This window comes from Meriones unguiculatus, chromosome 1 (assembly GCF_030254825.1).
Source record: "Meriones unguiculatus strain TT.TT164.6M chromosome 1, Bangor_MerUng_6.1, whole genome shotgun sequence".
In the NCBI taxonomy this organism is placed as follows: Eukaryota; Metazoa; Chordata; class Mammalia; order Rodentia; family Muridae; genus Meriones; species Meriones unguiculatus.
The window spans coordinates 99303595-99317362 of record NC_083349.1 but is presented as its reverse complement, the minus strand read 5'-3'; the positions used below and the strand labels follow the sequence as shown (position 1 = coordinate 99317362).

General features: G+C 44.5%; 1 protein-coding gene and 1 long non-coding RNA gene across 6 annotated transcripts in view; one reads left to right on the top strand and one right to left on the bottom strand.

Moving 5' to 3' along the window:
- Atl2 (atlastin GTPase 2) overlaps nt 1-8493 on the bottom strand; it is a 49990-nt gene extending 41497 nt beyond the window's left edge. For 3 of the 5 annotated variants that reach the window (XR_009584517.1, XR_009584519.1, XM_060364063.1), the window contains exon 1: nt 8334-8493. Coding sequence is in view for 2 of the 5 variants with exons in the window: in XM_060364063.1 (XP_060220046.1) it covers nt 8334-8451 (118 nt within the window). In the remaining 3 variants the exon portion in view is untranslated. The remainder of the gene's footprint in view (nt 1-8333) is intronic. The other 2 variants (XM_021634347.2, XM_021634350.2) reach the window with 2 other exon arrangements.
- A 125-nt stretch (nt 8494-8618) lies between these two features.
- On the top strand, nt 8619-13560 carry LOC132646341 (uncharacterized). Its single transcript, XR_009584520.1, has 3 exons — nt 8619-9168; nt 9521-9649; nt 13401-13560. It is a non-coding gene; the product is annotated as an uncharacterized LOC132646341 (long non-coding RNA).
- The last annotated feature ends 208 nt before the right edge of the window (nt 13561-13768 follow it).

The following is a 13768-nucleotide window of genomic DNA, read 5'->3' as shown; positions in this document are numbered from 1 at the left end:
CTCCCCAGGCACCTGCATTCAAAAGAACATACCCACATACAAACAGACACAGATACACACTCTCTTAAAAAACAAATATTTTAAAACCGGAGCTATCCACCAATTCTAATACTCCTCAATTTAAAATATTTCCTCATGAACTAAAGGATCTTGAAAACATAATTTTGAAGTTTCTGATAGTATCAAATAAGAAATCTCTTGCCCACTTTAAGAAAAAAAGAAGATAACTGTTATTTAATTCTAAGTTACTCAAATTAACTTTTTTGTTTGTTATTGTCGTTTGTTTGTTTTGTTTTGTTTTTTTCAAGACAGAGTTTCTCTACATAACAGCCCTGTGTGTTCTGAAACTTGATCTGTAGACCAGGCTGATCTGGAACTCACAAGAGATCATCCTGTCTCTGCCTCCTGAGTGCTGGGATTAAAGGTGTGTGCCAGGCTTCATACTTAATTTTTTTGTTTTTTTAATTAGGAAAAGGGGGTGTTTTCCTAGACCTAGGAGTATCTTGGGGATCAATAAACTACACATATATTCCCTAGAAGACAAGTCATATGCACATTGAAATACTAACACATGTGCTTAAAAACTGGCCTCTACACTTAAAATTAAATGTCAAGGACTTTATAGATTATATAATCTAGAAGGAGACTAGATCATGGCGTGTCTTCCACAGCAGTCATTCTCACACTTTTAACATAAATCTAAGGATCTTGTTAAAATGCATGCTCTGACTCCTTAAATCTAAGGTAGAGGTGAAAACTAAGTTTGTAATTAACTTCAAGATGATGCCAAAACTTATAGTCCTAAAAACATATGGAGTAACAAAGGTCACAATATTTTACTGAAGTTCCATATATAGATGTTATCCATTTAATTGTATTTCAGCTAGTCTCTAATAATGTTCACACAAAGTCAAAGACGGGAGAAGTTTTCAGGCTGTGCTATAATACTGCATTCTTCCTGGAGACTGCTGATACACTTATACAACCAAAGTTAAGACTGTCTGACTACTGAAACTATAGGAAGCACAAGAAACAAAGAACTAAACAAACTCTACTTATAAAAAAAAAAAAAAGATGAAAAGAGTGCTTTAAAATCTTAACCTTAACTGTCAGGACTGAAAACAACTGCTCTGGAGTGATCAGCAGTTGCTTAGGTGAGCTTTTATAGTAGTACTGGGACTTGCCTCCCAGACTCATGCAATGTGGAATAGAATACTGACAAAAACACAAACCTGAACTTCAATTAAATGTTTTATTGAAGGAGAGAAGCAGCTATTAGCCAATCAGGCACTGAAAAACATTTTAACTCATAATTTGCTCCTACCAAAAAAAAAAAAACAGTAGGAATTTATAAAGCTAAATTTTTCTCTACAAAACTAGAACAAGTGGGGAGGAGGGAGATTTGGACTCCAAAAAGGATTTATTGACAAAGTCAATTATCACATATTTTTCCCCCATTAGTACTGCCCCCTTGTTAGGAATATGCTACCTAACTAAGGGCCTTAAAAATGCTTTGTAGAGTATATAATGCAGTTTAGCTCCTTCATTATACTCAAACCAGGAAACAAAGAGTTGTTTTTCCTGTAAGATTCACATATTATCTTCCATGTGAAATCTACCCTGTTTCCATAGCAACCAGCACTGATGCCATACCATTTTTGCTGTTCCCACTTAAAGAACACTATGGCATAAAATCCTTCTATTCACATTATGGAACTAGATGAGAAAAAAAATGAAAAATATATTTCTGTGGATGCAAATTATTTTTCCAAAGACTGCCACGAAGTACTAACCAGTTCTTTATACTTGAGCACTACATCATTTAAGGATTTAAAAAAATACTTAAGCTCTTGGACCTGGCGGGAGCACTATTCTGTATTTAAAATCAGGTTGTCAATGAAGGCATCCTAGAGATAAGGGCATCTCTCTGTTCCCAGAGAGGTCAGGTGAAGGCGAACCTTAAAACTGTAGGCTAAGAATACAGGACATTATCCCGAAGGACAGCCACTGTAAATTCCGGAGCAGAGGACTGACGAGCAAAGATGCGCTGAGATAACTGAAAGTGATGAGTGAGTAAGAACTGTAAAGGAGTCTAAAAATGGGGAGATCAGATATAAGGCAATCAGAAGAACTTGAGACATGGCGAGAAGCCCAATGCCACAGTGGCAGTAAAGATGGCAAAGACACACACAAGAGCATGTTCATCAGTGCTCTTCTTTGGCCTGCACAATGGGCTAACATTAAAATTGTTCCATATTTTATAAGGGTACTATGTTCTTCTTAAGAGCCTTTACTAAGTAACAGTACATGCCATCTCCACTTCCAAGATTAATACTGGCAGGATGACTACAAGGTTTTGTAACAATCAGGAGGAATAAGCCAAAAACCAGAAAAGGCTTCCTTGCTTGACCTGAACAAATAGCAGTTCCCTTTTTGGCCCAAAAGTAACTTTGTGGATGTGAAAGGGTAACAAATCTGTGATGACTATCTAGCCAGGGAATCACACACACATACAAATATTAGGCTTAAATTCGGAACAGTTACCAGGGCAAATCTCAAGATTTAAGGAAATTTAAAACATAAAAGGCCATTTTGCCCTATCTCTACCTCAGACAACTATTACATCAGCAGTTCAAAAACAGAACCTATTCAAGACTCAAATTTGTCTCATTACAGGCAAAATGGCTAGTGAGAAATGGGTGTGTGTGTGTGTGTGTGTGTGTGTGTGTGCAGGAGAGAAAGAGAGAGAAAGAATGGTCCCCCAAACACATAACTATCCTTCAAACTAGATAAAATGTAACTAATCTGAAAATACAAAGGACTGAAAAGTCAGCTTTGCCTTAGCTGGCATGAAGGCACATCCTTTAATCCCAAAACTCCAGAGGAAGAGGCAGGTGCATCTCTGTGGGGTGGAGGCCAAGCTGGTCTACAGAGGGAGTTCCTGAACTGCCAGGACTACACAAAGAGACCATGTCTCAGAGAAACACTACTCTCTACTTTGTCTATTCTACTCTCTCCTTTTGTTCCTTCTAAGACAATTTTAGGGTCCCTGTCAGGATTCTCTGTGGCAAATAAATACACCTGCTCAAAAACAAAACAGCTCCAGAAGTTTTTGGATTGGGGGGGAGGATGTTTATTTGTTTTTAGTTTTTTGAGACAGAGTTTCTCTGTGCAGCCTTGGTTGTCCTGGACTCTCTTTGTAGACCAAGACAGCCTCCAACTCAGAGACTCTAGAGACCTACCAGCCTCTGCCTCCTAAGTGCTGGGATTAAAGGCACGGGCCACCTGCATTAAGGTCTGTTCCACTTAATTATAGAAAATTAGCCCATATTGCTTTGTTATTAAACATGCTTAACACCAATGGATTTTTCTAGTTGCCTCCAGTTGCTTTTAAATACTTTATACCTCTTTTAGATTGAAATTTTTAGAAACAAGAATTTCAAGAATGCTATAAATTTCTAGAGTACTTAAATTATTTTGTAAAAGGATTAAATAATATACTGCCTATCAAGGTACATGTCTTATATTTCCATATAAAGACCCACCAAATCTTCAAAGTGTAATAAAGCCCACAATAAGACTGGGGAAATGCCTTGAGTAAGAGTGCTTGCCATCAAGCCTGAAGACCCTGCGCTCCATCCTGAGACCCCACAGGGTAGGTGAGAACCGACTGGCTGCAAGCAGTTCTCTGGCCAGTAGGCACACACACACACACTGATGCTCACTTTGTCAGCTTGACACAAGCTAGAGCTGCCTAGAAAGAAGGAACCTCAACTGAGAAAATGTCTCCATCAGATTGCCTGTAGGGATGTCTGTGGGGACTGTCTTGATTAATGAGTGATGTGAGAAGGCCCAGCCCACTGTGGTGGTGCCATTTCTGGACAGTGGTCCCAGGCAGTATTTAAAAAAAAAAAAAAAAAGGAGGAGGCAAGGGAAAAGAAAGAAAGAGAGAAAGGAAAGAAGGAAAGAAAGAAAGAGAGAGAGAGAGAAAGAGGAAAACAGGGTGAATAAGCCATGGAGAGCAAGGCAGTAGGCAGTGCTCCTCCATGGCCTCTGCTGAGTTCCTGCCTTGGCTTCCCTATATGATGGACTGTGATCAGGCCACAGAAGCCAGATAAACCCTTTCCTCCTCTAATTGCTTTTGATCTGTTTTATACAGCAATAGAAGCAAACTAAGACACACACAAATAAGTTTTTAAAAGTAACAAATACATATTCTATCATCTGCTTCCCATAAAAGCCTTGTGAGGAGCTTATGAATACTACAGATGGACACTTCAAAACTTAGGCAAAGTTATGCAGTTTATATAGTGACTCTTCTCACCTACATTACTATCCTTCTCCACAATTAAAGACCATGGTCACAAAAGGAAATTTTACAAAAAAGATGAACTGCACTAGAGAGCCTAGGTAACCATCTTTCTTCAGGTGCCTATCTCTACACCTACAGTCTGGCAGTAAGCTATCTGGGCAGCTGCTAACTAGTTACAATCACTAGTTTCAATCACGAAGCTGTAGTGCTACGAAAATATCTCCATTAAACTAAAGTTAGAAAGTAAATCTCCTTTATTCTACTTGTAATGGCCAGAAAACCATGTACAAGTTAGTCAAAAGTGCATATTATCTCACTGGGAAAGTGTCAGATTAGTAATGAGTTTTTCATGACTTAAAAGTCATTTCTAGAAGCAATCATATGCTCATAAAATCAGCTATTGTATACCCATTTATCCCAGAGTGGTGAAAATCACTAACTTACTACAAAATCCAATCTGGTGTGTACACACACACAGAGACAGACACATGATAACTTCGTGAAAATTCTAGTTAAACAGCTACTTGGGCTTTGTACTTCTGAACCCTCTGACCCTCACTGTCCCCACCTACTTCCTTTAGGGAAGTAGGAACTTTCCACAGTATCCACTTTGCCCACCTACTTTTCCTTTCAAGTCTAGTGAGGGTAGTGTGACTACTACAGCTCCATGAGAACACTTGCCTCTGTGGGCAGGGCCTGGTTCACTCTTCAGCACCACACCAAAAGCAAACAAGAAAGACCAGCCCATTTCCCGACCTGCCTTCACTTTCCCTTGTCTCTACAAGTTGCCTTCCCCAATAGCATTTAACTTCACTGACTCAGCGAAGCCTTATTCAGTCACCTCTAATCATATGTGGCAATCCACTGAGGGCCCCCACCTCCTCTAAACTTAGTGAGGAATGGATCAAGTATCTGAGAAGCTTCTGTGCCTGGAGAAACAGCACACACTCTCTTTATTGGAAATAGTGAGACGCCCTCTCCGAAAAGGGGGAATTTAAGAAATAACATACAAGGGGTTTAAAGTGCTTTCTTAAGCACCAAATAACACCTGTCATTCAATGTTCAGGTTGGTGTTTTCTTCTGACTAAATACTTAAAACAATAGCGAAAGCCCAACTATTCCACATCTTGGTGGCAATAGAAAATAGGAGATGAGACAAAACTTCAGAAATGAATTCATTGTGGGATCAAGTTCAGCAATTCTGGAGTCTTGTCTTATCTTCTTAATGTTAAAAAAAAAAAGCCAATTTCTATAAAGTAACACACCTGGGATTAAAAACCTCTAATGGCTACAAAATCAGAATAGCACTGTATTTAAGGAGGAAAAAAGAGAGAGAAACAAAAATTGTTTCTCTATAGAAACAACTGGAAACAAAAAGATGAAATGTACTGGAGAAAACCCTCCTTATAAAGTCATTAAGATAACACTTTAAAAAAAAATTCTGTCTGTAACATTTCTGGCTTTTAACTTTGAGCTTGCCTGAAAAGGCTTTACTCACATATGTGTGTCAAACCGATATCCCAACTGAACACAAACAAGAATTTTTAAGTATGTCTCACAGTTTGGAAAAAAAAAAAAAAAAAGTCAACTCCAGCACCATCACACTGGCCTCAGTCACCATCAGGAGCTGCCTAGTTCCAACTGTGGGAAGATATGGCCTCAAAGAAGGTCTAATAACTTTATTTTGGGGAATAATCAGAAATTTTACCATAAAGTTATAATAAGTCATACCAAAAAGAAAGAAAGCAAGGCTGTAGAGATGGCTCAGTGGTGAAGACAGCACGCTGCCCTTCCAGAGAACCCACGCTGAGTTCCCACTACCCACTTAAACAGCTCAGCATCACCAGTAACTCCATTTCCAGGTGATCTGACACTTCTGGCCTCTGTGGGCACCTGTACTCAGGTGCATGCATGCATGTACACACACGCACACATTTTTTAAAATATACCTTTAAAAAGAAACAAAAATCCCCGAAAAACTGAACACCTCTGTGTACTCCACCTACAGCTACAGTCTCATTTTCTCTCCTGACTGACTTCCCTATAGTAAATATCCCTTTACTGAGCTTCTCCCCTCCACGTAAAAAGAATTCCACAGAACTTCCAAAGCACTCTATCAAACAGACTGAGCACCTACAGAATCCTAGACGCCTATCAACCTAAAAGGCCAGTCGTACATTCTGGATAGGGGTTGTCACATATAGCACTTACCCTAACATTTGGAAAACCCTCAGTTTGATCTTCAACACACGGAGGGAAAATGATTTGGGGGGTTTTTGTTTTTGTTTTTGTTTTTTACGTGAGCTCACACAAGCACACAATTTAGTCTGTAATGCAGTAACAAGTGACCTAGAAGCAAATTAGCAGTTGTAGGGTCAGTCTCAGGGAGTCACTTGATGGGAATGGCTATTAAGTAAAGTCCTCCACACGACCACCAAAAGAAGGCCGATATCTATGAGCAGCAGACAAGAGCATTTAATAAAGTTGACCAAACACTACTCATCAACGGTCCCCAAACGCTCATCTCCACTCGGTGTTCAATAGCATAAAAACGTTTCTTAACCATGACTGAATCAAATGCACGCTTTTCCTATTGAGTACATCAAGTATTTTGACACTACATCTCAAATGTTCACACACACACACACACTCAAAAACTTCTTAAATTCAACCATCAGTCACCTGCAGGAAGAAAACGCCACTCTAGGAGTATTTTCAAGGGCAGAGAGCGACCACTGTAAACAGCTCTCACAAGTGTTTGTAGTTGACGGGTACAAAGTTCATTTCCTTTACTTTTTCTCGTAGGGAAAACTCTAATTTATCCCCACCGCTGACATATGTCCAAGAGCTGCCATGAATGATTACATGTAATCTAAAGTTTTCTATAAAATGTCTGTGGTAAATATTTAATCAAAAATGCTTTAAATCTCATCCAGTAAAACCTTTATCAGCTTGTGGAAAAGGAACTATGAAAGCAATCTCAATGTGTTTACTGTCCTCTTATCTCGATCTCACATATCTAATCATAGGCTTTTAGTATTTCTAAGCCTTTTGAAAAACTTTATGCCTTTCACCTCCACCACAATCTCAATCAGGACTTCGTGCGTTCAGCTCACACCACGTTAAAAGATCAAATGCTAAACTCCTAAAAATAGGGGTGCTTGAGTGAAAGCAACACACAGCACCGCGCGTGTCGGCCAACGCAACTGCGTCTTCGAGGGGGCAGGGGCGCCGTGTACACATACAGTAGGAGCTCACATTCAGCAAAACCCAGGAGCGATGGATCAGGTGACTTCACCCTGGACACTTTCTGCCCGAAGAGACGAGCAGCGGCCCCGGGGCTCCTCACCCCAGTCTGACAACCTGAGCCCAACACATGCAACCCTAGCCATGCACAACTGGCGCGAACGGGTCTGGCGGATCCAGGGGCTGCGGGAACCTGGCCTGCAGACTGCGGCTCCCACTGGGAAGGGTGTGTGTGCGTGTGCGCGCGTGTGTGTGTGTGCGCGTGTGTGCGTGTGTGCGTGTGTGTGTGTGTGTGTGTGTGTGCGTGCGTGCGTGGAGAGCCCGGCGACCCGGCAGCCAGGTGCCAGCGCTTCCCGCGTCCTCCGCCACCGCCGCGGGGCCCAGCGCGTCCCGCTCGTCCCTCCCTCCCCGGCCCGCGCTGGGCACCGAGGGCAGCGGCGCCCGCCGGGTGACCGACCTCGCCGGCCCCGGCTCAAGGCCGCCCCCTCGGGTCGGGGCGGACACCGCGGCAGGCACGCGGCGGCGGCGGCGGGCAGGGGGCCGGGCCGCGCGTCCCCACGGCGGCCGCGAGAGCCGAGGCCCGCGGTCCCAGGCCGCGCGGCGGAGCGCTGGGCGCGGCCGCGCTAGGCCCCGCGAGCGGCCGCGGCGGCGAGGAGCGAGCCCGGCCAGCCGCGCTCCTCCGACCCCACCGGGCGACCTGTGCCCGCCGGCCCGAGCGGCCGCGGCCTCCCCGACTCCCGGCCGCCCCCGGGCCTCGGCCCCTCCGGCCGCGTACCTAGGGAGGTCGTGGACGAGACGTGGTTAACGCCGACACTCGCGTCGCTGGTCTGTCGCCGGCGCCTCAGCCCCTGGTGCGGCTGCTGCCTTCGCGCTGCCTCGTCCCCCTCCGCCATCTTGTACCGATTTAAAATTAACTCCCCACTGACGTCAAACGCCGCCGCCGCTTTATCAACCTCCCGGGAGCCGGCGGGGCGGCCTGCGGGTCCTAGCGCCGCCCTCGGACGGCGCGGCCCCGCCACGCCCATCGGCGCCCTCGCTCCGCCCCCGCCCGGCCGGCCTCCGCCGGGGCTCCGCAGCCCTCAGGCTTCTGGGGAGAACTGGGGAGACCCCGCTGCGGCGTGCGCCGCCGTCTCCCGCCCCCCACCTTCCAGGGCTCGGCGCCACACCCCCTTGCCGCAGGGCAGAGAGGGCACCTCCGGTGAACCCAGTGCCTCCTTCCCCAATCCTCTTCCCATCTCTAAGGTTGACTCGTGCCCTGCACGTGAGCTTGAGGTTGCACCCTTTCCCTCCTTGCCTTGGCAGACCTCTGGCCTGCGAAGCTAGAGTCTGGCTCCTCCCGTATTTTCTTTGCCCGGCACAGAAAGGATGTCGCTTCCCACCACTCCCCTACAATTTGTTTGCATTAACTCTCCATCTGCTTCCGAGCCTACTTTGCGCTCTTAACTATGCATATCTGGTGCCAAAACAGCGCTCTAATCAGAGAATGAATCCTAGCTGCGGTGAGCCTTCTTGTGGGAATCCACTGACATCATGTAGAAAGTTCGGGAAACTTTGTAACAGAAATGTCAACCTGTGGAGGCATCTGTGGAGCACGGTTCCTAGTCTCACGGGTGTGTGCCGCTACCACAGCTGCTTTAGGAATTCCTTTCCTCTGGTAAAGGTGGGAGCCCAGGTGTCCAAAATGGCTGTCCTGTCCCCACCACGTAAGCCTAAACCTGGCAAACTTTTAATTCCATGAAACCTCTATAAAAGCATTAGTGTCATAAACCTTGAAGGGCATCATTCTAGAGGGCCTTTTGTTGAACTGCCTGGGGATTACTAAATCACCTGCTCTGTCTTTGGGAAAACAGATTGTGCGCCCCCTGTGTCTATCCCCTGAGCAGCCTACCCAGGTGCTTGCTTGGGGGGAGGGGGGTTGTTTTTTGCCTTTGTGTGTCTTTATTTTTTGGTTTGTTCAAACAGGGTCTCTCTGTATAACAGCCCTGGCTGGCCTGGAACCCATTTTGAATCAAGACTAGCCTCAAATTCACGGAGATCTGCCTGCCTCTGCCTCCTGAGTGCTAGGATTAAAGGGGTGCACCACCACACCAGGTATGGGATTTTCTTTCATAATCTCTCTGTGTGATAACTAATATTGTACATTCTGCTGTACACAATACCTTGGGCATGAAAGAATATGCCAAGCTTTGTATTTTTGCCTTCAAAGACTAAGCCTTGTAGTGCTCGTTTTTAAAGCTCTACTTTATTTGGGATGTTTGGGCCTCAACCTTCCTTCCACCTCCCAGGCCTGCAAAGGAGAGAGGTTAGTGGAGAGAGAGGGCTCCTTTACTTGTGGCTGCTTAGGGTCAGGGGGTTCTTTAGGGTTCTATACCAACCTCCAAGCAGCTACACGGCAACACTGGAAGCCACACCTTCTCATCCTGTTCTCAGCTTCATATAGACCACACCCATCTCTGTGCCACACGTGGAAGCCATTACCAGCTGGCAAAATCCACGCCCCACACGAGACAGTTAACAGGTGTGGACAAACTATAGCCCAACTAAAATCCCACACTTGGGATTAAAAAAAAACAAAAAACCTATTTACATAACATAACTGAGTTTACAAAGAAGCCAAAACTTCCATGACGAAGCTTCTGCTTGTTGTTAGCAGTTATGCGGCAGTGAGTGCACCCTATCAGATATCCTGGGGAAGTCAGCCATTCCCAAAGCTGTGCTGCTTACCAGTTGGTCCTCAAAGAGGCACTTCTACTAGACACTGAAATCTCATAGTCTTAGCTAGAGTGCCCAGGACAGATCCACAACTCCTGACTCCCATGAATACAGAGAAATCTAACTCAGAGGGTCACAAGAATGAGCACTGAGCCACAGCGCCATGTTTAAAAAGCCACCTTCCCTTAGTTACCGCTCTTCAGTTTCAAACCAGAGAGACACATTCCAGACTCCTTTCTGGCTCTTATATCCTCCTCTGTCCACCCAGGTGTTACACTGTCAGCTGTGACTCCTGAATCTCTCCCTAACTCACTTCCTCTCCAGCACCACCCCAGCCTGTGTCTCCATTCCGATCCTCTTCATCTCCCCCAGTCCCACTGTGACAAGGCTTTTTCCTTCTGCGGCTTCTTCGCCCAGCCTCAGGCTTAAGATTTCTTACATATAAATAGGATCACAGGATATCTCTACTCAGGGATGAAGTCCAAACTGTGGCTAACAAAGCCTTTAAAAATCTGGGCTCTGCCATTTTCCTTTCCATTTCTCTGCCTTGTTCTCCAGTCAGTCACTCATTCCTTCATTCTTAGATTTCACGCATTAATCTTGCTCTGAGATACCGAAGATGCAAGTGATAAAATAGATGGGTTCTATCCCCTCTGCTCCAAAAAAGTGGGTGGCAAGAGCTCAAAGTCAGTAGCATCTAGACCAGTGCATGGTATACAGCAGAGCCTCAAAAAATACTTGTGGAGTATTCAAATGGGTAAATTAGTGAATGAATGAATTAAAATTCTAGTCTACTGATTCACCTAATGTATCTAAACTTCCAGGCTCCACAATGCTAGACAAAAAGCATTTTCATGGGATCAAATCAACATACTGAGACTATGATCTCATATTGATGGAACCAGAACTGTTTCAGGCTCTGGTTAACATGCGTTAAGGAAGATAATCCTGAGAGGCGAAGCTGTCCCAGCTGTCTGCTTGCAGGGCTGCAGGTGTGAGCTAACCTGCCAAAGCGGCAGGTATAGCGTTGGAAGGTAAGCAGGGCACCTCCTACAATCTTGCCCACTGTCCCAGTGCCCTGCTTGCAACCGAGAGTGTCTACAGGGTGCAGTTCATGTCCAACCCACAAAAATGCTCTTCTGCCTTCAGTTAGCGTAAGTCATATAAAGGATACACTGACAGGCAACTTGAATTGTTCCCCTGTAGGATAAAAGTAGGCAGAAGGCATCCACAGTATGTTAGAGCAAGGTTCGACTGTGTTTTCAAATGCTGGTTCCAGTGCCTAGAGATCTGGCTACCACCCAGCCACGGGCATTGTTTGAATGTCGAATTATCACCTGAAAGCGTGTGAGGATAAGAAATGTTCCCCAACCATCCCTGACTGGCTAAATAAAGATGCTAAAGCCTACGGCTGTGTGGTAAAAAAGGTAGGGAAGGTTTTTCAGGTTCCCAGACTTGGGTACACCAAGAGAGGGAGGAGAAGAGAGAAGGGTGGCAGGAGGAGAGGAAACCAGGAAGAGGGGAGGAAGAGAAGGCAAGATGGCGATCAGCACGTGGCTGTAGGAACACACATGGAGCAGAAGATGCCCCAGGAGTCCTCAGATTGGCAAGTGATTGGCTTTCTATGGGTTTTAAAGGTACTAGGATTAGGGTAGCTCAGAATCTGTCCAGCACATTGCTTACAGCTTAAAAATAAATCATAGTCTTTCTGTGCCAGTCCTTGGGGAACTAGCGGTTAAAGAAAATTGCTGATGTAATTATTTCCTGAATTAATAGAAAAAGAATAATCCTTTCTATAACAAAGTCACTGAAAATTTCTAAAAGTGGACCTTAAACAAAGGTGGGAAGAGCTAAAGGACAAACATTGAAAGCCAAGGCTGGAGCAGAGAAAGGTCACCACCATAACGAACGGCACCAGCAGGCTGACAGCAGAAGGTAGAGTCAGAGAGGTAGACCTCAGCAAGTGCAGGGTGGAGAAAGGGAGGGGCAGGGCCAGTGCTCAGTTTTCTGAGATGGCTGGCCATTGCTGAGGGTCTTCTTATTCATCTGAGAAACATTAAAATGACAAATAGAAACTACTTCAAACATAACTTGACAAAAATTTAGAAGTTTGTGATAACACTGTTCTGACAAAGATGTGGAGAACATTCCTCTCACGAATTGCTGATGAGAATGCAGAGTGGTGTGACCCTATGCAAAAGACTTCCGAAACAGCCAAAAAACCTACATTGCTTTCCCACCCCACCCCCACTCCACCCACACCCCACACCCCCCACCTCCCGTTGATGCATCTGAACAACAATAAGGCTCTAGCTCTCAACACCACCCAGGGTTGCTCATTGCCATAGCTCTTGCAAAAGACTGAGAGCTAGACCTCCACGCTAGAGGAACTTTGATAAATACTTACAATGGATCACTCTAAAGCTCTCATAAGAAAGAAAGGAAAAAATGAAGATCTCTGAATTGATCTGGGGTGATTTCCAAGAAAAATTCTTACATGAAAAGAAAAGCAAATTGCAGAAACACATATTCAGTGTACTCTTACCTTTTGTATGAGGAGAGGAAATACCAAAATACACATATATCTACTTACCAATTCAAAAGGACATCTAGGAAGGCTAAACAGGAAGTAATAAAGTACATTCCATGGCAGAAAGAATTACACTTCCCTGTGGCAGCATTGAATGACACTTCTCAGAGTGTAACCTTTTGGATCATAAATATTTCTTAATCTTATTCAAAGTCAGGAAGGAACACACACAAAATCAGAACTTTTTTTAAATAAACCTTTTTATAGAGATATGGACAATGCAATTGTGCTGACTAGTTTTTCTATCAACTTGACACACAACTAGACACCTTGGAATAGATTTTTTTAATTATTTTTATGTTATGTACAATGCCTTTTTGCCTGTATGTCTATCTGTGTGAGGGTATTGGACCCCTTGGAACAGGAGTTACAGACAGTTGTAAGCTACCATGTGGGTGCTGGGAGTTGAACCTGGGTCCTTTGAAAGTATAGCCAATGCTCCTGGAATAAATTTTAATTGAGGAAAAGTCTCTATAAGCGTGCCCTGTAGGCAAGTATGGAGAGCTCTTATTTTATTTTATTTTATTTTATTTATGATAGAAGGGCCCAGGCCAGGTGCCACCCCTGGGCAGATGGTCCTGGATGATTTAAGAAAACCAGCTGCCCAAGCCATGGAGAAGAAGCCAGCAAGCTATACTCTTCCATGGCCCCAGCCTCAGTTCCTGCCTCCAGGTTCCTGCTTTGAGACCCTGCCCTGACTCCCCTGGATGATAGACTTTAAGTTGTAAGCGGAAATAAACCGTTTCTTCCCCAAGTTGCTTTTGGTCATCGTTTTGTCACAGCAGTGGAAGCCCTGACTAAAACAGCAATTTTTATTTTAAATTTTTATCTGAATTAGTTTTAGATTTATTACATGAGAAGGCAAATGAGTTAAAAATGCCTTCACGCTGTGAGGAGCCATGGTTGTC